Genomic DNA, 25440 nt, shown 5'->3' on the forward strand with positions numbered 1-25440 from the left:
AAGCCCTAGGGGAGGGTGCGCTTCTTGGAGTCGCAGCCCAGAGCATCCGCTGGCGGAGGAGGCCCAAGCAAGGGTCAGGCATCCACTGCCTCACAGACTCCAACCCTGGCCTTTCAGGATAAGCCCCGCCCTTCAGGAAGCCCGCCCACTCCTGCTAAACGGCCGCGATAAACCCACCCTCTCTTGCCAAGCCCTGCCCCAGGTTGCTATGGTCTCAGATAAACTCCTCTAAGCCCTACCTACTTCATTTAGCCCCGCCTCCGTTGTCTCTTGATCGTTGGCACTATCCCAACCAGTCACAAATAAATTTTGTTCGGGAATAAGCCTCAGGTTCCCAGCTTCGTCCCGCCCTCCGGCCAAGCTTCGCCTTTCTTATTGCACCTCCTCCGGGAGCAGCCGCGTTTCCCAGATGCGCTGGTCCCCGGACAAGCCCCGCCTCCCAGACGTATCCCGCCTCCAGTCCCGCCCAGACCCCGCCTCCTAGCTGCGCTCCTCCCAAGCCCCACCTCCAGTCTCTCCCCGCCCGCCCCCAGTCCCCGCCTCCAGCCTCAGCCAGCCCACTCCAGCCGCGCTCCGCCCCCAGGTGCAGTCCATCGAGCACAAACTGGACCTGCTGCTGGGTTTCTACTCGCGCTGCCTGCGTTCTGGCACCTCAGCTAGCCTGGGCACCGTGCAAGTGCCGCTCTTCGACCCGGACATCACCTCGGACTACCACAGCCCTGTGGACCACGAGGACATCTCCGTCTCCGCACAGACGCTCAGCATCTCCCGATCGGTCAGCACCAACATGGACTGAGGGGCTTCTCAGGGGCGGGGCCGAACTTGCCCAGCCCCTCGGCCTGGCGCTGGGACCCGCCTCCGGAGGTCTCGGGACTCCTCTCTTACTTGAACTCACTCCCTCGCGGGAGGAGAGGCCACGCACAGTATTGAGCTGCCTGGGTGGGCGAGATGCCCGCTATAGGTGCCAGCGACCCGACCCACCTCCGGAGCGTGAGATGCCAGGCAGCACGAAGGGCAGCAGCAGCAGCTGCCCCTTGGCTTCTGGGCCCCCCAGTGCCCTGCCCGTTCCATCAAGGCCCAACACGGCCCGCCTGGCAAGGGCACTGCCTCGGGAGTGGGAGTGGGGCCCTGGGGCTCTGGGCCCTGACCCAGCTTCCAGCTATGCAAGGTGAGGTCTCTGGCCTGCCCTTCGGACAGAGCAGGGAAGTCCTCCCGCCAAGTTCCCGCCCTCTCGGGGGTGGGCCCAAGGTGCCCCCACAGGTACCCACAAGCACAGGACCCTGCCATAAGGCAGGTGGGCAGCATATATGCAAACTATGTTAAATATGCAACTTTGGGGACCCCTATGGGGTCCCTTTGCCCATCTTCCATTGGGAGATGGGCCCCCAGCAGTAGCTGGTCTCAGGCTGCTTGGCCATGACCCCCATTTCCATTCTTTGGCTTATCAACCCCTCCCCACCCAGCATGGGGCCTGTTCCTCTCACCTCCTCCAAAGGCAATGCCTGGGCCTTTCTTCTCTTTTGCAGCGTTCCCTCCCAAGTTCTCCCTCTTCCTGTTGGATGTCCATTCCCCCCTTTGGCCCTCCAGATGCCTTTGACAGCATACGTTTCTGTCTTTCCCCGCCCCAAATAATCTCCCACAGACAATGCTCTCGTGGTCACACAAACATGCCTCTTTAGTTTCCCCAGCCATGCAGAATGTTTCTCACACTCACACTGACACAATCACACCTGTGGAGACATGCGCACAGAGCGTTCAGCCTTTCCTGAGCCTCTGCAGCTGATGCCAGTGGACTGGCCTTGCAAGGTGATGTCCACTAGGAGGAGCCCCCCACTCCATCCAGGTAGGAGAGGGAGCTCTGAAGTGACTTCAGGTCTCTCCAGGCCCTACCCCAGAACTTTACCAGCTCCCCTTTCTCAAGAAGATCTACTCCTCACTGGTCCAGGAGCCTCTGCCTTGCCTGAAAGGTCCCTCCTCAGTGTCCCCACAGCATGACTCAGGCCTAGGCCTCTGGGGCCTGGATAGCACTGGAAAGACCCCAGGTCCTTCCCCAGGGTGGTTATCAGGCCTGCTTCGATCTAGGCTTGCCACCTTCCTAGTCACTGTAACTCCCAGAGAGAATAATAGTGCATCTAGCAACTACAAATTTCCAGTCACCAACTGTGCATTTGGCACTCACATTTGCTGTTTCCTCTCCTATACCTCACTCTTCACTTTAGTTGGCAGCCACCATACTGGCATAAGCATCTATCTACTCCAGGCCCCCAGCACCTCTTTGGTATCTTACCCCTTTGTCCCTCTTCTGCAAAGTCAATGCAGGTATCAGGAGAGTGGTGGGTAGTGGGTCATCAGGGTGACTCTCTGTGGGATGCCCATGAACAAGGGGCTCAGGCCCAGCCACCTGCATCTCATGAGTGGGGACCTGCATGCACCAGCGCCAGGGCTGGGGTTGGATCTTGCTCAGCCCCATAGTGCCCAACCTCTGCCACAACATCCCCTCTGCATGTTACCATCATGCCCTGGATGGAGCCTATCCTGGCTCACCTCACCCGCACTGCACTGTCCCCAGAGAGCCAACCCTCAGCCCCCCAGAGACAGAGCTGTGGAGAGGGGCAGGAGAATGAGATTGCCCTATGACCAAAGGAGACTTGGGAAGAAGCCCCCCCCTTCCATGATCAAGGTTCCCCACCAACCCAGTTCTCAGATATGCAAGTACCTCACTTTGTTAACTTATTAACTTATTGGTTTCATTAAAGTTTTCAGTAGGAGGTGGTTGGCTTTGGCTATTTGGTGGCTGTGGGGTGGGGCATCGGGTCTGGGGTGACATGAGATTCGGATTAGTCAGGACTCTTCTGATTGTAACCACAAACACTCAACCCATTATGGCTTAACTAAAAAATGACACTAATTGGCCCAGATGAGTAAACAATCCAGGAGCTAGATTTAGCTTCATGTGTAGCTAGATCTAAGTGCTAAAATATGTGAGCCATCTCTCTCTGTCTCAGCCTTCCTCTCAGGCAGGCTAACCTCTCATGGTGACCCCCCACACTTCCAATTTTACTTTCTTTTGGCTTAGCATCCCAGTGAAAAGCGAGTGCCACTTTCCTCATACTTTGTATCAGTCAGGAAAACAGAAATTACACTAGATTTTTCAACAGAGAGTTTACTATACTGAAATGGGTTACACTGATGTAGGTGGGTTGAAAGAACAAAAGAGAACACTGAGATAACCTGGAGAAAAATCACCACAGGAAGCCTCAGGAATGTAGGGAAGAGGTTGGGGTTAGCAGAACCCACAAGCTTGATTGGGGGAGCCCTATAATGCTGGGCTCAGAGGTCTGAAGAGGGGATGCTGTCTGGCTGGTGCTAGTATCTCTTAGGGGACACAGCGAGGCTTGTCTGGCAGTGCAGAAAAACTGAAGGCTGTGATCAACTCTTGCTACCAGGCTATTACTGACAAAGTTAGTAAGCAGAGGAAGAAGGAAGTCTCCATTCCTGCCTTTTAGTCTTTCTCTAGTGCCCCTTATTGTCAAAGCCAGCTATCAAAGGAGTAATGTGGTTTGTAGAGTCCCAGCCCCAGTATCCCAGAGCAGAGCACAGAAGGCTGCATAAAACTAAAAGGAACTAAAAGGTAGCAACTACAATAGCGAAATAACTCCACCCATTTGGATACTGTATCCAAATACATCAACTCACACATATTTGAACTTTCATATAGCAACAGTATCTTCCACCTAATAAGATGAAGCTATCTTGCATACAAATGAAGACACTCTAACTCTCTCACCTCAAATAGGAAAAACATAAAGTTTCACCATCCAATAGATGTATCCATCTCCTGGAGTTAGTTGCTGAATCCACATTTGGGTGATGTTAATTACTCCTCTAATTCAGGAACAATCCCACCTGCAACTAAACCCTAAACTGTAAAGGCCCTGTAAAGGTAGCAAGTACAATCTTTATATAAAATAATAGGGGAAAAGGAAAAGGGAGGAAAAAGTAAATTACTTAATAGAAACACACACCTACACACACAAACCCCAAACAAGGAAGAAAATATTTATAGCTGCAATAGACCTTTTGCCGGTAACTGGTCACAGTGCTATAGTTGATCTATACTATGTATCTGTTGGTCTATCTATCATCTATCTATCTATCCATCTATCCATCCATTATCTAACCATCTATCATTTAGCTATCTAGTTACCTAAATATCTAGCTATCATCTATGTCTGCATTCCCTTTGCCCTTAGCCAGGGCTGCAGCTGGTTAGAGTTCTTCACGTGGTAAAGTGACCCAAGGAATCATTCCTGAAGGGTCCAAATCCTCAGTGGTATTGCCCGATTTGGGGTGCCATAGCTTTTTGTTAACTTTTACTCCTGTACAATGAAGTACTAAGAGGAATCCTAGAAAATACCTTGGGCTTTAGAAATAGTCCCCCTCAACCTTATTGTGTAGCAGCACCCCAATTTCCTTTTGGTGATGAGGATCAGTCAGGCAGCCAGTATGTTAACTCTTTGCCTGTTGGTTTAGTGGCTTGGGGAGCCCAAAGTGGCCAGTTAGAAGTTTTAAGGTCAATTCAATGAAAACTGCGTTGCTTCCCTTCCCTTAAGAACTAAGACCTCCAAACTAGCAGAGCCCAGCATTGAGGGGACAAGAAGCAAAAGTTTTGGGAATGGGTAGCCTGGATAATGTCCACCCAAAGTTATCAGGTCTTAATCTCTGGAATTTGTAAAATGTTACCGTATAAGGAAAAAAAGATCTTTGCAAATGTGATTAAATTAATGACCTTAGCGTGGGGGAGATTATCCTGGATTAACCAGTGAGCCCTAAATCCACTTGCATGTGTCCTTTTAAGAGAGAGACAGAGGGAGATCTCACACAGAAGAGGAGGAGGCAATATGGAAGCAGAAATTGGAGTCATGTGGCCACAGCAAAGGAATGCCAGCAGCCACCAGAAGCTGGAAGAGTCAAAGAATGAATTCTCCTCTAGAGTTCTGGAGGGAGTGTAGCCCTGCTGACACCTTGATTTAGGCCCAGTGAAGCTGATGAACTTCTGGCCATCAAAACTGTGAGAGAATAAATTTTGTTCTTTTAAGTCACCAAGTTTATGGTAATTCGTTATGGCACCCACAGAAAATTAATGTGGTGGGTTATTTGGTGTACTAGTGAGAGAGCCACTCTCACTACCACCCACTGGTTCCCAAAGCCTTAGATTCTGACTGTTAATGAGGATAAATCTCTGCTATCTCCATGATGGAAAAGATCCAGTGGAATCGACCTGGCACCAGGTGACTAGATGAATCCCTTCTCAATGGTGATATATTGGGTATTCAGCATTTGTCTCTGCTGGTGGTAGGTTGGATGTACAATAATGGCATTAGCCAGATCAGCCTTGGGGAGGTAAGTCCATATCGTTGAACCTACGAGTAGTCTCCATTCTTGCAACCGTCATCACATTGTACAAGAGCGTGTTGAGTGCACACTGATAGGACTGCAGAAAGAGGATGGCTACCGTCCATGGGGCGTGCCATCTTAGCCATCTGATTATCAAGAGCCTCTTCTGCCATGGATGCCCTTTGGTGATATTTCACTTGGGATAGAAATATCTGCACACTCCGCCCATTTCTGAAAATCCATCTACATACCTCTTCCCAAGTCTTTCTTATCACTAATCCTTCAGTTCTGTGCTTCCTGAGTCCCTGACCAACCGGCCAAATCATTAGCCACTGCCCAGAAACTCGTATAGGTTCACACTTCTCGACACCTCTCAAGCCAGGCAAAATGGCCAGCCGAATGCACTGAAGGTTGAATAGGATTTAGCCAGACAGGGGAATTGGGCAGAGGCGAATGTTCCAGCTAGGGGGCATAGCGTGTGGAAAGGTCTAGAGGCACAAGGGAGCGTGGCACACGAAAGGAACAGAGAGAAACCCCTGTGACTGGGCCCAGATGACAAGGAAGAGAATGGTGCAAGATGGGCCTTTAGAATTAGACAGAGGTCCAGGTTTGCAGGATTTCATCACTTATGCCCAAGAGACAAGGCTTAACCACGAGGGCAGTGGGGGAGCCAATTAACATTTTGACCAGGAATCAAGCCAGGATAGATTTGCATTTTAGAAAGTTTTCTTCCTAGGATGGAAGGTGAATATGAGGGAGCAAGTCTGGGTGCAGGGAGACCAGTTAGGAGAGCAGGAGATGTTGGTAACCTAGAAAAGCCCCATGGCATTGCATTAATTGAGTAAATGTCTTTGAAGCACCTGCTTTATGTCTGCTCCTGGCTCAGCATAATACACAGGATGAACAAATGCAGGAGACTCAGTTATGGCCCTGAGGTCATCCAGCCCCTGAGGAAAACAGGTGCACAATTAACCAATGCACTTACCTCTCTTTATCTTCTAAGTTTGTTTGGCTCAGCATGGAGGGCTTGCAGGTGGCTACGAGAGTCCCCAGACTGTCATCAAATATGTCCTTGAGAGCAGATATGCTTTTAGCTTAGTGTATCATTTATTGCCATGTAACAACTCACCCTAAAACTTAAAATAACAACCATTTTATTTACTTTTGATTCTGTGGGTGGGCAGTTCTGCTCGTCTCACCTGGGATCACTAACGTGGTTACAATCATCGGGCATCTTGACTCAGCATAATGGGCTGGATGGTCTATGATGGCCTTACTCACATATCTTGTGTTTGGCACTGGCTGTCAGCAACCTTTGGTCCACACGTGGGATGGCTTGTCTCTGCTCCATGTGGCTTCTCATGATCCAGTAGATTAGACTGGGCTGCTTCACATGACAAATGAGCAAAAGCAGAAGCTAGATGACCTCCTGAGGCCCAGACTCAGAAACGGTAGCAAGCAGCCTGGGACGGCAATGATGCAGAGGTCAGCTCACGTGGATGTGGAGTGCTCTGAATCTTGTAATTTTTATACTCTTGTAGATCAAAGAAAACCATGCTGTGTATTTCCCAATTTAGATAACTTATTTCATGTACTTTGGACAGTTCCAGTTGTTCAGACAACTTCTTTGTTTTCCCTCTGAGAAGCTGAGTGATACATCTTCCTTTTCCACTTACCTCTGTGTGCGACAGGATTGTGAAAGCTGCTACCCTGGTGTTTTAGTTTGCGGGTGCCGTCATAACAAATGCTACCTACTGGGTACCTTAAGCCACAGAAATTTACTTCCTCACAGTTCTGGAGGCCAGAAGTCCAAGATCAAGGTGTCAGCAGGGTTGGCTCCATTCTGAGGTCTCTCTCCTTGGTTTGTAAATGGTCTTCTGCCAGTATCTCTACATGATGTTTCTCTGTGAGTATACACATCTGCTCTCTCTCTCACGCGCGCGCGCTCGCTTCTTCTCTCTGTCTCTCTGTCTCTGTCTCTGTCTCTCTTTCTCTCTCTCTTTCTCTCTCTCTTTCCCTCCCTCCCTTAATCACCTCTTCTTGTAAGGATACCAGTCATATTGGATTAGGGCCCGCTCTAACAATCCCATTTTAACTCAATTACTTCTTTAAAGGCCCTATCTCCAAATACAATCACATTTTGAGGTCTTGGGGGTTAGGGCTTCATTACATGAATTATGGGCAATCACAATTCAGCACATAACACCTGGATTGGTTTGGCCCACCGATCTAGTCTCTTTCTGCTATACATGCACAGGGCTGAGAATTCTTTCTGGGGTTTGCCCCATCTCAGCTGGACAGATCCAGACACACGTCTAGCCATCACGGAACTATGTGGTTTGGAAAACTTTTTTTTTTTTTAGCCCCAGAACCTTTGCTACAACATAACCTATTTGCAACTCCAATACAAAAGATAAAATCATTGCAACCAAAAAATAGAAACCTCTCAGAATGTGGCCTCAGTTCTCACCCTGCATACATGTTGAGCGTGTACCCAGGATTTTGTTGCAGCCAAAATAAGTCAGATCTGTCTTCACGATACATTCTTTAATGATGGCATTAGATCGTATTATTTGTCTGAAAGTCTTCCTTCCTCATCGTTAGCATAGCTACCTTTGGACAGAGTATCATTCCCTACCTGTCTTACAATGAGTTTCCTACAGACAGATTTTGAGACTGAGTGGTGCACAGGTTTATTGGGGAGTGCTCTCAGGTGATTTGTCTGTAAGGATGTTAGGAAGGCAGGACTGGGCTGAGGGAGAAGTTGATTTGCAATGTGGTTTTCACTGAGGCATCTGCTCATCTTCAGAAGTTCTGGAGCTTAGATAGTCAGAGTTGTGCTAAATTGAAGGAAGGAGGCAGCCTTTGGTTCCATGAATCAGCCAATCGCTGGCCCTGGGAGGGCCCTGACTTTGGGTGAGGTAGTTCCCTATGGCCAAGGGCAATTTCCAGTGAGTGACAGTTGTGAGTCAGCAGCTGAGCTTCCCAGCAGCTGGAGAATGGGTGCTTTGGCCCTGAAGGGGGCATCTGGACACCACGGCATTCACTCCACCACCATTGATTTTGGGCTTGGCCATGGAATTTACTCTGGCCAGTAGAATGTGGGGTAAAGGACAGTGTGCTTATTATCCTAAGTTAAGGCCATAAAGGGCATGGCGAGTTCTGCCAGGCCTCTTGGTATTTCCTTCCTCCACCATGAGAAGAATCAGATAGCTGTTGTTTCTTCATCCCGGGTCCAGAATTCAGTCATGTGGCGTAGACCTGTACCAGACTCGAAGTCAGGAGGCCAGCCTGGCCCAGTTAGCATCAACTGAACTGCAGCTGACCCAGAGACTTAGGAGTGTGAAATAATATTTGATTTTGTAGGCCACTGAGGTTTGGTGCTTGTTTGTTTCCCAGCATTATCACAGCAAGACCTGACTAATACAGCTAATAAGGTGGATATTGCCGGAAGCAGTGAAACTAAAGGTTTACATTGCATACTGCAAAGCAGAACATTCTTTAAATAACCCTGACACATCTGTTTTCATACGAAATGGCTTCTCTGAGCACCAGACACCTCCTCTTTTCTTCTTTTCCCTTTTTTCCCACACAGCCTCGAAAGTGGGTGGGAGACATCCAGAATTTCCTGGAGGGGGTGAGAAGATAGCCCGGAAGTAGACACCCTGGGGGGAGGATCCTGAGGCCTGAGACCCAGGCTGCCCAGCCTGCTTAGAACCCGGTGGGCTCTGCACTTACTTCATACCCACACTCCCACCAGACTCCCCTCAGCCTCTCTCCTGGACCTCACGACACCCTCCACGTGCCCCCCCCCACCCCGCCCCAGTCCTTTTCCAGGTGTCTCTTCAGCTCCTGGAGTGCATTGAGAACATACGCTTCTTGTCCGCAGTCATCACCATCCCCTGTACAAGGCTGGGCACGTAGGTGATTAATAAATGCTGCTTGGCAGGACAAGAGGGAAGCAGAGCCACCTGGGATCAATTATCTCCCACCTGGGAATCCTCTTGGTCCCTGTTATGTGTGCCCACAGCCACAAGGCGTCAGTAAAGACCTTGGCTTGGTGTTGCAGTGACAGCCTGGAGCCAGGAAGGAGGCTGGACTTTCTGGGCCAGGACACCCCGCCATGAAAACCCATTAATTAAAATTACACTCAGTGTGTCTGGGGGTGGTGTTGGGGCGGTGGGGGGGCGGCGGAGTAGAGAGGAGGAGGAGGAGGAGGAGAAGGAGAGAGAGAGAGAAACAGAGAGACACAGAAAGTAGCAGAACTGAGCTACTGAGTTCATAGGTTGAGAAATAGGGACTCCAGGACTCGCCTCACTGAGTAAGGAGCTGTGTCCTCTGCCCTTCGTTCATTTATTTTACAATTGTTTGTTCATCTCTTCTATGTGCCAAGCACTATTTTAGGTGCCAAGGTCATAGTGGCTCTCTCAAACTCACAAAGTCCCCGTTCACATGGAGTAGACAGTAGATTACTGTCTAGACAGAAAATAAACAAAAAACAAGATAATTTCAGAGAGTGATAAGTGCTGTGAAGAAAATAAAACAGAAATGGGATAGTGAGAGCAGTGGAGGGGAAACATTAGGGGGTGGTCAGGGAAGCTCAAGGACAAATAGAAGTTTTCATAAAAAGTCAGAGCTGCCAAGGCTCCCAGGGACTGGCTGGTCCAACGGCTGCATTTTGCAGATGGAGAAACTAAGTCCCAGTAAGACAGGGCAGATCCCAGAGCTGAGCCCATGTCTCTTGACCCCCAGGCTTGTCCTTGGGTGGCCTTCCACCTCTCAAGTCCTTAGCCTGCCCCAGGTCATCTCTAGGAGAAAGGGGTAGGTGCGGGAGGACTCCACGAATGTGAAGGTTAAACAGGGACCAGAGACAGGGACATTTTCTGAAGTCCTAAGTGCAGAAAACACAAACTGCACCGTAGTGCCAAAGAAGTCCCACAAAGTTCTGATTTTTCCCATGATGCAACTTCAATGCTTCAAAAAATATATTAAATATCAAATTCTTTTCCCAATTTTGGTTTTGATGCCTTTGCCTGTTTGAAGGGTGTGACTCTAGGAAAGTCATTTCCCCTCTCTGTGAGCCTTGGTTCCCTCAGCTTTTCTGACTCTGTCCAGTCTTTGTGAGACCACAGGCAATCCCCTGGGCTCATCCAGTCTAGATTCCCTCCCTTTGCTTCTGAGCCTGTCCCCACCGCCTACCCCTAAACTAAATCTGCCCATAAGGCCATCAGACACAATCACACTCGTTTAGAGATTCCCAGTGACCCAAGAGATAGGCTTGGGTTTGTCATCATCCCTCGTTTGCCAACCAGAAAATAGGACTTGCTCAAGGTCATACAGCCAGGATTTGGTCCAGGTGGTGTTGCTTGGTGTTGTGCTGCCACCTCCTGAGCAAAGGTGAGTATTGCACTCCATCTCTAGTAGGTGCTATCTGGGCCAAAGCCAAGAGTAATACCAAGAAGAAGCCCAGGCGTGGGTCATTCCACCCACAAAAAGAGGTCTCAGAGATGACTTAAAGAAGTCACTGAACTTTGATGACCCTTCTTCCTCTTTTCTCAACTCCTGCTGACGCACTGCGGCCAGACTCCCGCTGTCTACTCCCCTGAAACTACTCTAGAGGCCAGTGCTGGTTTTCACTTCCTGGTCGTCAAATTGAGTAGCCTCTTCCCAGCCCCAATTTTATTTGACTTTTTAGCAGCATTAGACACTGCTGACCACCTCCCTTGGCTTTCAAGGCATCTCCTTTGCTGTTTCTCCTTCTGCCTTCCCAGCTGCTCCTTCTCAGTCTCTGTCCCTCCCTTCTCTTAAATGTCTGAGCTCCCCAAGGTTCTCCCTTTGTTCACTTTCTTTCATTACTGGGCATCATCATTCTTATGGCAACCACAAGCATGCTAATAATTCCAAAATATGTTTATTCTCAGTCCAGACCTCACTACTGAGTGCTTACTCATTTACCTGGCCTGCTTCTACCTGGATGTCAACCCCAGATGAACCAATATATTTCTCCTGTCTTTGCCATCTCACCCATCTATCTCGCCTTGCCACCACTTGTCCTAGGGCCCTCATCTCTACCTGAATCAGTGTGACAGCCTTCTCAGTCCTCTCTTTTTCTCCACTGTGCCCCTCTCCAATCTATTCTACTCACAGCAGTCAGAGTGATCTTTACAGAACACAAATCTCTTTTCCCATCTCGCGCATATATTTTATGGCTGCCCATTACCAACGGGATCAAATTCAAGCTCCTCAGTCTGCCACTCAAGGGTCACCCCTCTTGTCTACTTCACATATATCCCTTGCCTCTCTGATTATCCACCTTACAAGCTAACCATACTGGATGTATTGCCATTCCCTATTCATTCACGCCACTTGGCCATTGCACACATTGTCACGTCCCCTGGAATTTCCTTCTTCCCTGTGCTCATGTCTAAATTCTACCCCCTCCATTCCACCATGTGAGTACCCAGTATGTGTCATAAACTTTGGTAAGTGCTTTCACAGCAGCCACCCATGGGTAAGTCCCATTATTATCCCCATTTCACAGATAAGGACACTTAGACTCAAAGAAGGGAAGTGAATTACCCGAGGTGCTCATTCATAGTACTGACTGACTGGTATCAACTCTTCTAAGTTCCAACAGTTTTCTTTATATAGGACTCAGGCCTCTGACATCTTCCCCACCCCTACCAAGTACCCTGGGGCATAGAACACTTGGGTTTTCATCTTAACTGAGCCACTTATTACTAAGACTAACTGCGGTAGAGAGTGCTGGTTGTTCACGAAAATCCAGCCTTCCCATCTTTAATAGTAACTGAGTTGTTGATGAACACATGGTTGCCAGCTAGAAACCATATTTCCCAGGCTCCCTTGTAGCTAATCATGGTCATGTGATTAAATTCTTGTCAAGAGAATCTGAGCAGAAGGGATGTATTTACCAGTGCCTAAAAACATTGGGTGTGCTCACCTCCTCACTCTCTTCTCCTTGAGAGCTGGATGTGTAGGTGTCTATGATCCAGGCTCCACTCCACAAAGAACAAACAAACAAAAAGAGCCAACTTGGACTTTGAGCAGCCATCTTGGCTCATGACACTGGGGTCATGAGTGGCAGAGCAGCAAGAAGGAAATAATTTGGGTCTGAATGACTGGGCAGAACTAGAAAGAAATCTTTTTTCTCTTTAAGCCACTTAAACATTTTTCTGATTCCCTTTGTTACAGCAGTGAACTAATACTTAAATGATCTGTTGCTATGTGTACTATCCCAAGTACATTAAATATTTTAGCTCGATCTTTTACTAGCTGTGTGGTAGCAGGCAAGTAACTTCACCTCTATGCGCCTTGGTTTCTTTATCTCTACATAACCCGGAATAATATTAAGTCGGATCATTGAGAGAGTTAGGTGAGATATCATGAGTCAGTATTGAATGACTTACCAAGTAGACGGCTCTGTGGTTAGGGCACTAGATGCAAATATGAAAGACTGTGGGGTGAAGAAGAGGAGGAGGAGGAGGAGGAGGGGGAGATTAAGCATTGGTATTTCAAAATAGTCGTGGAAAATTGAAGAACTTTTTGGGATTCCTTACACTAATTTTACAGTTTAGTGCTATTTTATTTTGAATCACATGTAGGTGAGCAGACAAACTAACCTAAACTAAATTATGGAGAGGTGGTTCCCCAAATATCCTTTCACTAGGAGAAGAGTGATGGAAACTTGGAGGGCCTAAATGACCAACATCCACTCCTCCTCTGGGTCTCCCTCTGTAGGCTAAAGAACCCCATCCTTCTTCCATTTTTGGGGGATATGCATTGAAGTCACCTTCCTCACTCTGGACCCCTTTTCTGGACACTGTTAGCAGATACAGCTTACTCGGCACCTATTGAACTAATGGTGGAAATGACTACGACGTATTAGGAATTTGCTGTGTGCCAGGCACTACGCTGAGCACTTGTCAGCCCTTAGCTCATTTAATCTGACTAGTTGGGTGTGTATGTTTTGGTACAGGTTTTTGATTAGAATGAAAAACAAAAACAGAGGCTCAGAGGGGTAAAGTGGCTTTGACAGATGTCATGTATGTAGTTTGAGGCCAGAATTTAAACCCAGATCTGTATGACCCCAAGACCTGGGCTTGTCCCTCAGCCACACCCTGTGGCTAGTCTGTTGACCTTGCTCTGAGGTCAGGGCCCAGGTAGAAACACAGCCCCAAAGGTGTCTCTGACTAGCTCTGAGAGCCAGACCATTCCTGTCCTTAATTTAAACCCAGAAGCGATGGAAGGAAAAAATGGAGAGATATGATGACGTAAAAAGTATTAACTTCCAAAAGGCAAAAGATAGCATAAACAAAGTCAAATAACCAGCAACAGATCGGGAGAGAATGTTTGTAACATTTACAAAAGACAAAGGTTTATTATTCACAATATATAATGAACTCTTATCAATATGAACAAGTAATTCTTAGAAGAAATACCAATAGACAACGTTTTTATTGATAATCAAAGAAATAGAAATTAAATAACTTTATTTTTCATTTCAGGAGGTAAATATTAAAGACATTGCTAATATCCAGTACAGTCAAGGGTGTGGGCCAGTGGGCGCTCTCATAGCGCTGGCAGGAAAGCAAATGAATCAGCCACTTGGAGAACTATTTGGCAGCAACAATCATGGTTTTATTTGCCTATATCTTTAGAGCCAGTGATTCCCCTTCTAGGAATTCATTCTACATAGATGCTCCCACCGGTATTCAAGGGTAAATATACAAGAAAGCTCCTTATAGTCTCATCTGTAACAGTCAAATTTAGGAAACAAGCTAAATTTCCATCAATTGGAGATTGGTTAAGTAGATTATGCACAATGGAGTCATTAAAAAAATTAAGATAGAGCCATATTTACTGATGTGTGAAGATGTCCACACTAGATTGAAATAAATCCAATGATATAAAATAGTATAATTCCATTTATATAAAAGAGATGTATCGTATGTATGTAACATATATAACTTAATGTATACATTATGTGTATGTGTGTGGAAAAACTTGCGGGGTCTTTGACTTTTCACTTTATACTTTCTAAATTGAAATTCTTTGTCCTCAAACATATATTACTTTTGACTAAAAACAATGTGTTTGTTTTAAAAACAGTGACTGGCTCATCTTCTCTGTCCAGCCAGCGTAGGCTGGGGTGCCAAGAGGGAGGGTCCTCCTGCCCGGATGGGCCAGTTTTAAGGCAGAGCCCCCAGCCAGAGCTGCTCACTAGCAAGAGGCAAAGGAGTAAGTCCCTCTGGAGACCACTGTCTAATGAGCTATGTAGGACTTCCTGCCCTGTCTCGGCCACACCCCAGCTCCCAGAGGGATAGCTGGACTTATGTTTATTGATGTCCAAGCTCCTCTCATCCTACAGGTAAGAAAAACCTCTTCCCAAGAGCCCTGTGTGTTGTTGAGTAGGTTGCTTAACCTCTGTGAGCCGCCTAGAATGAGGCCAGCAGAATAGAATGAGGCCAAAAACGACACCCACTTCCCAGAGTTGTGGAGAATGAAGGAGAAGGTGCACATCAAGTCTGTTGTCCCTGAAATGCCAGCCACCACGATGCTAGGGTGGCATGACATTTCCCTGCCTTCTTCCCTCAGTCCAGCTTCATTTCCTCCCAGTGCCTGTGAGGTAGGAAGGGTGGGAAACGTGGTCCTTCTCTACAGAGTTTAGAGAACTCAAATAATGTACTGAGGGTCACAAGTTCATGGTTGTGCTGGAACTAGAGCTCAGAGCTCCCAGCTTCAACTCGGCCTCAGCTTCCAGCTCAGGGTGGGGAAGCAGCCACTCACTCCTGCACTTCCTAACACCCACTCTGAGCCCACATGGGGTGGAGGTGGGGACAATGAGGAATCAACTTCTGTCCTCAGAACCTTACAATCCAGGGTGAAACACTCCTCATCCAACCTGGTATGTAATGAAACTGGCCTTTCACTGGTGGAAAAGGTCAGGAGGAGGACATTTCAGGCCAAAGAAACAGTAGAGCCCAGGTACAGAGGAATAGGGACCATCGTGTATCAGAAGCCTGGGATGGCTGGAGTGTAGGCACCTGGAGGCTGGCTGAGACAGGATCTCTTATCTCTATGGTCATATTTTCCAATGACAGCTCCCATTTGGGCAGCTCACAGGGGCAGGCACTTAACATCACCCGAGTTCATTCTCACGAGGAGCCTGTGGTGTATCCATTTGACATATGAGGAGAATGAGCTCAGAGGAGCTTCCTTTATTTCCTCTATCTGCCAGGGCGCACTTTGGGCCTTGGGCCTTGACCTGGATATCCTCCCCAAGTTGTACCTTTTCATCACCACCAACTCTCAGAGCTTCCCAGGCCCTGAGCTGCTTGGCAGCACCGGCCTGGAATCTCCAACTTACATGTCTCTACATCGCACGTTCCAGGCTGGCCCAGATCACAAGTCCCAAAGTATGCATAGGTTTCTTCTCTCCAGATCAGCTACCTAGGAGTAGAAGGCATGGCTGTTCACCTCCAACTCACCCCAACCATTACATTACAATGTGCTCTCGGAAACCAGGTCTCATTTGAATCCTCGCGCACACCTCTGTGAGGTTGGGATTATTTCCTTTACTGTACAGAAAAAATTGAGGCCCAAAGGGGCTCAGTGACTTCCTCTGTACCCATGGCCACAAAGTGCAGAACCAGATCTGGGACTATGCTCTCATTCCACACAGGCTCAGGTCCTTGGCCAGCCCCAGCCCGGGGAAGGGAGTGGGCATGCTCACCTCACCACTTACTGGGGTGTGACTTGGAGGAGTAATTCTCTTTGAGCCTGAATTTCCTGACCTCTGTAATGGAGATGGAATTACCTAGCAGTGCTGATTTACAGGGTTGGGTGGCAGTTAAAGGAAATGCTGGAAGAGAAAAGCACCTACTGGGTGCTGTTGGGTCCCATTGGTCTTGCTCATAGTAGGCCCTCAACAAATTGATTTAATCTTACAATCAGTAGTAATTCTGACCTAACATTTATAATAGTGGAGTGATGTAAGATTAGACAAGAATGGATTAAAGAATTAAAGAGGATTACTTAGTAATCAGCTAAACCTAAGCTGCCTGGGAAAAGACTAGGATCAGACTGTTCATTTATTTTCAACAAATGACTGCTGAACACTTAGCTGGAATGATGAGACGACAACGATGATGATGGTGGCAGCTCTCAATTATGATGAGTACCTACCATGTATTAGGTACTTTATAGTCTCAGCATATCAACCCTATAAGGCTGATATTCCCTAAAAAAATTGTTTTCCTTTAATGCGGGAGGTGCTAGTCAGGTATGGGACCAGGGAGAGGCAAATGAAGCACCCAGAGCACAAGTCTAAGGAGGCACTTACTGGTTTGACTCTTATGACACTCATCTTACCCTAGTCTCTACCTCGTGCTTGTGCTGGACACTGTGATGTGCCTTCCAGACCCAAAGATCCAGTCCAGGAATGAGAGCGGAATTGAAAGGACCAAGGTCAACATCCTGCTTTAGGATGTATTATTCCCAGGGAAGAGGTGAGAGATGCCTGGTGAATTCACAGGAAGCTGGTGGAATTAAAGGCATGCTTTGTTTTATTGTGCTTTGCTTTCTTGTGTTTCACAGATGTTGTGGTTTTTTTGTTTTTTGTTTTTTGTTTTTTGCAAATTGAAGGCAAGCAAAAAGATTACGACTCCTTTTATTGTGGTCATCAGGAACTGAACCCGTATCTCCCAGGTATGCCTGTAGCATAGGAGAACCAAGACTCAGAAGGTAAAGTGACTTGCTAGAGGTCCCCCAACTAAAAAGAGCCACTTCTGGGACTGGACCCCAAGGTTGTCAGAATACAAGCCTTCCATCCTCCCCTCCAATTGTGAGGGTCAGAATCCTCTACAGTGTCAGGGATTTGGAGTCCAAGTGGTGGACTGCCCCAGCATTACCTTCTCTGTCCACCTGTTTGCTGTCTGACTTGTCAGTAGGCCCTCTGGGAGGGACAGGAAGTGGGAAATTGCTCAGCAGCTGGACTCCCTCATCTACCTCCCCTCTAAACTCTAGGAAGAGACCAGTGTTGGGTTTTCATTGCAATCCCTTCCATATGGAGAGCACTTCAGAGTTTACAAACTGCTTATCAGCTGACCCCTGGCTTTGCTCCTTGGTTATTGTGAGGCTTATTGCTTTGTGAAATAGCAAGGCAGGGGTATTAGCCCCATTTTACTGGTGGAGAAACTGAGGTCCAGAGAGAAGAGAATCAGAACAGGGACAGACTCTTCCACTCTAATCCAGTCCCCAGTTTCTATCTCTGGTCTGGGGTCCTGGGTAAAGCCAGGGCAGACACTAGCCTTTCTGAGCCCAGAGCCCTGGTCAGTCTCTTTCCAGATGCGTTTTTGCCCTTCCTCCCCATCCTGTCCCAGAAAGCCCCATTATCTTAGGGGAGACCTTTATTCATTTGCTAAACACCTGTCAGCCACTCCATGCTGTCCTGGTGCCTCCAGAGCTGGTGCTAACTCAGTGTGCCCTAGGTGAACTCACAGGCAGGAGAGTGAAGCTCAAGCACTGAGGACAGAAGGTCTCAGCTCTGTGCTCCTCTCCAGACCCACTGCCCCATCCTAGCCTGAACCTTGGCATCTCTGACCTGGCCTCCATCTCTCTCTTCCAGCTTTTCTCCCACACCCCTGAAGCATGCAGAGATCTTTCCAGGAATTCAAGAGCAGGTGTCCAGGGGCTCACACTGGTGATAAGACTGAGGCCAAATCCTGCCATTGGATAAGCTCCATGTTCCTCATCTTTAGAATGGAGACTGTGCTTACTTCACAGCATTGCTGTAAAGACATTAGACCTTTGTCCCTTCTAGAGATCCCATGCCTTTCCCATACATGCCATGTACTTGTATGTCTCCCAGCAGTTGAATGGGCTCGCCACTCACCTGTCACCTTCTCCAACTCCTAAAGCCATTCTCATCATTTGAAGCTCTGTTCACCACATCAAATGTCACCACCTCCCTGAAGCCTAAACTGATTCTACCCTCAGCTGAAACTGCTCCCTCCTCTGGGTTTGCCAGCTGGGCTGTCCTGTTTTCTAGTCCTTATCACACTTTTTCCTGTATCAAGATGAGTTGATTACCAAGCCTGTCACCCCCCTACTCCCACTTAGAGTAAGTGGGACTGTGATTCCATGAGGGCATGCACCAGCTGGCACAGGGCTGGAATAAAGCTAGCATTAATTTGTAGAATAATCATCACTATCATTGATGGAGGGCTGCCTAGGTGTTCGGCACTGTGCTAAAGGCCTCACATTGCATTTGATCCTCACCACCACCTGAGACTGGGACTATCTCTGAGGAAATAGCTTCAGAAATCTGAATAGATGGTGTTTTGGACGGAGAGAGCCACGGTTCCAAACCTTCAAAGCCAGGGCTTTCTGAATCCTGGTATCTATCATCCAGTCCCCCGCTGGCCTTCTCTTCTGGCTTCTCTGAGCAACGGGTGGGGGTAGCACCAATCAAAATCCCCACACTCCTCCCAAGAGTTGGGAAATCCTACATTGGTGCCCTTGGGTTACCCTGCCACCTAGCGGAGGCAGCCTCGGCCTTCCAGATTATGACGTAACAGTTGCACAACTCAGATATTCTTGAAAGAAACGGTCAATTTCCTCTCCTGGGAACCGCCAGGGGTTGTGGCCTCCATTGCACCCAGGGTCACCAACAGCCTCAGGACGCTAGAAGCCAAATATAGTCAAGGGTTGGAATGATAAGGAAATGAAAATGCAAGAATGTAAAGTGACCCAGTTTTATTTTGGTTTTTAGAGGGCAGATGGGGCGTTGCTCCACTCTGCAAAGGTTAGGGCTGTAAGGTCTTCCCCTCTCCAAGGTGCGAGGCCCAAAGACCTCAGGGCCCAGACAGCCTGGCTGGAGGCCCTGGTGGATGGGCAGCTCCAGGGACCCAGTGGCCGCAGCGGGTTGCACAAGGAGAGAGGGGAAATCAGGCAGAGGCCTGGAATGGCTCAGATTGGGGGTTTGGGGTGGGGGAACGTCTGAGAGGAGAGGACACAGAATTTAAAAACGTGGAGTCCAAAAGGGGGTCTAGCGCCCTTCACTTTACCGGTGAGGCTCCGGGTCTGAGAGGTGATGCCAAACTGTCATCCTGCAGGAGGCAGGGCCTGGAGTGACGCCAGGTGTCCCAGCCGGGTGTTAACTCCGTGCATTAGTGTCCGCTGCCTCCACCCTCACGGAGGGTGCGTGTGTGGCGCCCAGATCCCGGGTGCTCAGTCCGGTGGGCAGTGAGACCCCTCTTCTCCTCTTGGGTATCCCAGGCGGTGCCCGGCCGCGCTCAGCAGCTCACCGAACCGGCGGGGGGCGCCGACCCCAAGTCCGAGAAGCAGTCGAACTCGCTCTGGCCCAGGAAGAGCTCCGGCAGCTCGCGCACGCGGTGCAGCCCGAGCTCGAGCTCCAGCGACGTCAGCGCCTCCTCGTCGATGAGTTCGGCGTCCATGCCGCCCAGGGCGTGCGCAGGCGGTGGCGGGGCTGGGGCGGCCGGCGCCGGCTGCAAGCCTGGGGGGCCTCCTGGGGCGCCGGGGGGCGCGGTCGCGAGGCCAGGGTACAGCGTCGCCACCGGCTGTAGGTGCGCGCTGCCGGCGGCCGGCGGCGGAACGGCCGCAAAGGGCTGGAAGGCGGGCGGCGGCCCGAAGGCCCCGTACGCCAGGGCCCCGGGTGGGGGTGGGGGCGGCGGCGGGCCCAGCGGAGCCCCCCGCGGCCGCAACCCGCTGTCCAGGCCGGGGCCCGGGCCCGCGTACGGCTGCAGCGTCCGGAGCGCGTGCGGACCGTGGGCGGGCGCGGCGGGCTGCGGCCTCGGTCCCAGGCGGTAGCCCTCGGCGAGCATCAGGTGGTCGGCCATGGCCGCGAGCCGGCTGTCTGCGGAGGCGGCAGACGGACAGTCAGCGCAGGCGTCCCCCGGTCCCCGCCGGCTTTTCCTCTGCGACGAGGGATCTGGGTCCCGTGCCCACCCCGCAGCCCAGCCGGGCAAAGGAGAACCGAACCGGACCCGTGCTCGTGCCTAGCCCAGGACCCACCGAACTCGGAGCTCCTGTACGCTTCGTGGCGGGAGATCGCGGCGGCGAGGACAACAGACAAGCTCCAGATCCGGCTCTGAGACCTCCGCGCAGCGCCCTGGGACTCTGCGACTCTTATACCCAGGGGCGGGGCTGTCCCGCCCCTGGGTGCTCATTGGCTGGATGAAACGAGCCTGGGCGGGCCGAGCCTCACCTCCAGGAGGTCTCAACCCCGCCCCCTTGGAGCTTCTCCCTTTGGACCCCGGGGCGGGGCAGCAGGCTGGGAGTGCTACTCTGGGGTTTGGTGTTTGATACTTTTCAAGGATCTTGGTCTGACTGTCCCAGGCTCAGCCTCGGTGCTGGCTGGGGCCAAGTTGAACTGACAAGAAGGTGGGTGGGGTGAGACGGCCAGAAGTTTAGGTCCTCAGAGCTGCAGGATCACAAGCCCAGTCTCTTAATTTTTCAGATGGAAGCCGAGGCTCAGTGGCAGATGGGGTTTCCTTGGGAATACACAGAAGAGCCTTGACAGAAGCGAGACTCGAACTCAGGTCTTGCGATTACCATCTTTACAAAGGCATGGGCACCTTAGCCGTGCAGGGTCTGGCAGAAGGTCAGCTGCCCTACCGCATTATCTGAGGGGAGCCAGTGGCCCCCTTTCCAGCTCTCACTTGTCTATGGCAGCATGTACTGAGTTGTTATTAAAGTAATTTATAAAGTAATTTATGGGCATGTCTCCTGAAGGACTCGTTCATCTTTGTGACCTCAGCACTTGGCCCAGAGCCTGGCCCAGAGCAGGTTTTTAGTAAAAGTTAGGTGATTGAACAAACGATGGAACCACCTGCAACTCATTCTCCCGAGTTTCAGTTTCTTCATCTGTAAAATGGGGATAACGGAGCACCAACCCCACTGGGTTGTTGTGAGGGTTAAATGAGGTGATGTGTGTGCCCAGCACAGTGCCTGCTCAAAAACGTACTTCAGATGAATGAAAAGCTGGAGGTAGTTCTGTTTCTGGAGACCTGAGTGTACCTTCCCTAGATAACAATAATAACTTGAATGTTTGGAGTGCTTTACGTTCTACAAGCATCTTATTCAGGGCAGGGCATGGATTATCAGCCCCATTTTGCAGATAAGGAGACTGAGGCACACAAAGGAAAGTGGCTGGTCTGGGGTCAAGCATAGCCAAAGTTAGCATGTGAATGTCTGTGTTCTTAAAGCAGCTGGAGTCTCTCCTTGTGACTGGGGGACGGCCTCCCTGGACCTTGTTCTCTAGAGTTTGCCACTCTGCCCCTCCCTCTGTGGCTCCCCTCCCCTGGTAGTGGCCTTGGGACTTCCTGGAATTTAAATTTATCCATCTGGTGCAGAGGGAAGAACACTAGAGTGAGAGTCCAGAGGCCCCAGTTCTAATCGTATCTCCACCACCTGAAGAGTATGACCGTTGGGTGTTGGGAGGAAGGCGTCTCTTGGTTTCCAGGGCTTCAGCTTTTCTGCTCTGTGAAAGGGAGATTGTAGTCTGTGCCCTGTCACCCTGAGAGCTTGTGGGAGGGTCATAAATGACCATGGATGTGATCACATTTTTTGCAAAGTCTAAAAGCCGCACACTGGAATCGATTCTTCTGAGTCTCTCTCCAATTAAGGCTTCACAGAGAAATTCCTAAACCTGGCTGCACCTCTGACTCGCCTGAGGTGTGTGTGGGGGTAGAAGGGGAGGGGCCTTTGAAAACTTCCCAGTCTCTGGCCCACCGAAACCTCCTGACTCGGGCTTTTTGAGGGTATTTTAAAACATAAGAATTTGTACTTGTAAAAAGCAATCCTGTCATTCTAACATAGTTGCTCTAAGGGCACCAACATTTGGGAGCCATTGTGCCGCTATACAGTCTTCTTCTTCTTCTTTTTTCTTAAAAAAAGTGTGTATGTGTGTGAATAATGTCTAAAAAGTTCTTTAATTTTGTCAACAAATATTTTTTGAGCACCTACTCTACGCCAGGGATTGATCTGCTAGTGGTTTTTAAGCTTTCCAGATCAAGTAATTCATTGAGAATCTAATGAAAGCTACAGACAGCATGGTCACAAACTATTGCATATAAATATGGCAGGTTAGCAGCTCTCTGGGGGATCCATGGGGTGCTCAGGAGTTCATGGAGTCTAGATTAAGAACCCTTCTTAGGTGCTTGGGGACATATAGTTAACAAAAACGGAGTAAAATAATTATCCACATGTTAGAAAGCGGTAGGTACTATGGAAAAAAGGAAAAAAAAGAGTAAGGGGGAGATTGGAGGTACACAGGGCAGGTTGCACTATTGCACAGGATGATCAGAGTAGGCCTCACTGAAACCATTTGGTTTGAGCAGACTTAAAAGAGGAAAGGGCATTAGTCACTTGGTGCCTGGGGCCAGAGCGGTCCCAGCAGAGGGAACAAGTGGAGTATGCTTGTAAAATTGTAGTACCAGGAATCCTGTTAGAAATGTATATTCTGGGGCTCCACCACAGACTGAATTAGTTTCCGAATCAGTAGCTGGGCTGGGACTCAGCTTTAATAAGCCCCACAGGTGATTCCGAGCCCCTGTGTTAGGATAACATCTCAAGGCTGGTGTGAACAACAGCCAGGGGAATTGTGACTGGCGCAGAGGGAGCTTTGGGTGGGGTGTGTTAAAAAAGAGAGGAGGGAGGAAGATATGTGGGGCCTTATAAGACCCCAAAAGGACTTTGGCAGAGGAGTGACTTTATCTAACTTACGCTGTGACAGAATTGCTCTAGTCGGACCCTGTTTGTTCCTGGCATTTCCGTGAACTGCTTCCTTGCTCTGCCTTGGACCGCCCAAGCACATGTCGTATGTTGGGACTCCTGCTCTCCCCTCCGCCTGGAATGCTCTTCCCTCAGACATCTACGTGATTCACTCCTTCGCTTTGTTCTGATCTCCATCTAAAAGTCACCCCCTCAGAGAGACCTCCTCTGACCAGCCCCGCCTATCCCCTCACCCAGCTCTGCTCTTCTTCTTAGCACCTACCCCCGCTTGGCATTTTTTCAGATAATGTCTCCTCACTAGCTGCTCGGCTTCCTGAGAGCAAAGACCTTGAATGTCTTGCACAGAATGTTCTGCACAGTATTTCTTGGGCATTGGAACAGTGCTGGGCATATAGCAGGGACTTAAGTGTATCTTGAATGTATAAATTAGGCAGAGCAGAAGTTATTATCTTTTTTGACAAAGAAGGAAATTGAAGCCCAGAAAATAACTCAGGAAGTTGGTAGAGGTCACAAGGTGTGTGTGGCAGAGTCAGGGTCAGAAGCGACATTTGTAGTGTTTGGAGTAGAGCACTTTCCACTGAACCAAGCCGCTTTCATCCTGAGCCATGTCTTTATGAGCTCATTGGGTGGGGGCAGGAGAATCCCTTGAGTCCACCTGGCATGAGTTGGCAGGGCCACAGTAGTCCTTAGCCCAGGTGGGCACTGACCACCAATAGAAAGAACTGGTAGGTCCCAGGGACAGTCTTGTACCACCAAGTGAGGATGCAGTTCTTTCTGCTCCTTACATCCAGTCTCCTTCATGAGGACATGCAGAAGGATCCACTCCAAGTGGCTTCTACCTTTCCCAAAGACTGCAGATCTTGGTTGGCAAAACCTCTTGGGTTTTACTCTTGCTGACAGCCCCATTTCCGGTACCCAAGGCAAAGCAATGCTCAAGCAGGGCTCAGCAAATGCATGTCCATGGATTGACTGAGACTGGAAGGCTCAGGAGAGGTACTAGGAAGACCTGGCCCTAGGACCTCTTGACTGGCTCCCCCAGTCCCAGGCTGAGCACCCCTACCTCTGCGCTGGCAGCTTGGCAGACTTGGCACTTAAACCTGGAGACTACTCTGAGACCTGAAGTCCAGGCTCTGGCTGGCAGGCAAAGTTTGTCATTTCTGTAGCTTTTTCTTTAGGCTATAGAGGAGGGGAGAAGTTTTTTTTTTTTTTACCAGCTCCTCTAAGTGCCATGTCCTCCAAGAGCCCCCAGCTGATGATTTGCACCAGTGTCCCTAATGCTCAAATGACAAGAATGAGGCTACCGTGCCAGATTGTCACAAGAATAACATTAGCTCATGTTTATTGAATATTTACTATGTAGCAGACCAGGACTGGATGGTTTACATGTGTTATTTTACTGAATCCTCATAAGAAACCTGTGAGTAGTTACTTCTATCATTCCTATTTCACAGAGAAAAAAAAAACTGAGATTCAAAGAAGTGACTCACCCAAGGTCACGCAGCTAATAATAAAGGAAAGGAGTGTAGTAGCCCCACTAGTCGTCTCCCATTGTTCACTCTCTCTCCTTCGCCAGCAAGCCAGGTAAGCTTTACCCCAACAGATCCAACCGTTTCTCTCGCCCAGAACACTCTCCTTCCTCATCGCCATATCTGCTTGTCCGATTCCCTCGTCTCCTTCAAGTCTTTGCCCAAATATGACCTTTCTTTTATCCTGACTCTCCTATTTCATTGTAATGGTTTCCAAAACTTTCCACACGTTCTTTGATATACCTTCTTAAACTCTCCTCTCCTTAAATGTGGGCCAGACGTAGTGACTCACTTCTAACAAATAGAGTGCAGTGGAAATGACAGTGTTGTTTCCAAGACTAGGTCATGAAACATGGTGCGGGTTTCTCCTTTCTCTCTCTTGAATCCCTTGCTCTGGTGAAGTTAGTTGATATGTTGTGAAGACACTCAAGGAGCCCTAAAGATGTCCATATGGCAAGGAATCAAGGCTTCCTGCTAACAACCAGTGAAGAACTAAGACTTTTGCCAACAGCCGTATACGTGAGCCGTCTCAGAAGTGGATTCTCCAGCCCTAGTCAAGCTTTCAGATAACAGCAGGCAGCCCCAGCTGGCATCTTGTTTGCAACCTTGTGAGAAACCTTGAGCCAGATTCCTGACCCACAGAACTGAGATAATAAATGTTGGTTGTTTTGAGCTGCTAAAGTTTTGGGTGATAACTAATACATTAATACAGCAACTGGTCCCTGTTCCATTTCCTAAATGG

At 49.1% G+C, this 25440-nt stretch overlaps 2 protein-coding genes across 3 annotated transcripts in view; one reads left to right on the top strand and one right to left on the bottom strand.

The window, feature by feature from the left end:
* The window catches only part of KCNQ4 (potassium voltage-gated channel subfamily Q member 4), a 53356-nt gene extending 50588 nt beyond the window's left edge, over window positions 1–2768 (top strand). For both annotated transcript variants that reach the window (XM_039876687.1, XM_039876688.1), the window contains one exon: window positions 584–2768. In XM_039876687.1, the coding sequence (XP_039732621.1) occupies window positions 584–796 (213 nt within the window). In that variant the 3' untranslated portion in view covers window positions 797–2768. The remainder of the gene's footprint in view (window positions 1–583) is intronic.
* Window positions 2769–19158: 16390 nt separating this feature from the next.
* CITED4 (Cbp/p300 interacting transactivator with Glu/Asp rich carboxy-terminal domain 4) lies at window positions 19159–20547 on the bottom strand. The gene is made up of 2 exons (XM_039876689.1): window positions 20452–20547; window positions 19159–20293 (listed from the first exon to the last, which is right to left on the bottom strand). The coding sequence occupies exon 2, from the start codon at window positions 20274–20276 to the stop codon at window positions 19713–19715; it is 564 nt and encodes a 187-aa protein (XP_039732623.1). The 5' UTR covers window positions 20277–20293; window positions 20452–20547; the 3' UTR covers window positions 19159–19712.
* Between the last annotated feature and the right edge of the window lie 4893 nt (window positions 20548–25440).

Source organism: Pteropus medius, unplaced genomic scaffold, assembly GCF_902729225.1.
Source record: "Pteropus medius unplaced genomic scaffold, Ma_sr-lr_union100, whole genome shotgun sequence".
Classification (NCBI taxonomy): domain Eukaryota; kingdom Metazoa; phylum Chordata; class Mammalia; order Chiroptera; family Pteropodidae; genus Pteropus; species Pteropus medius.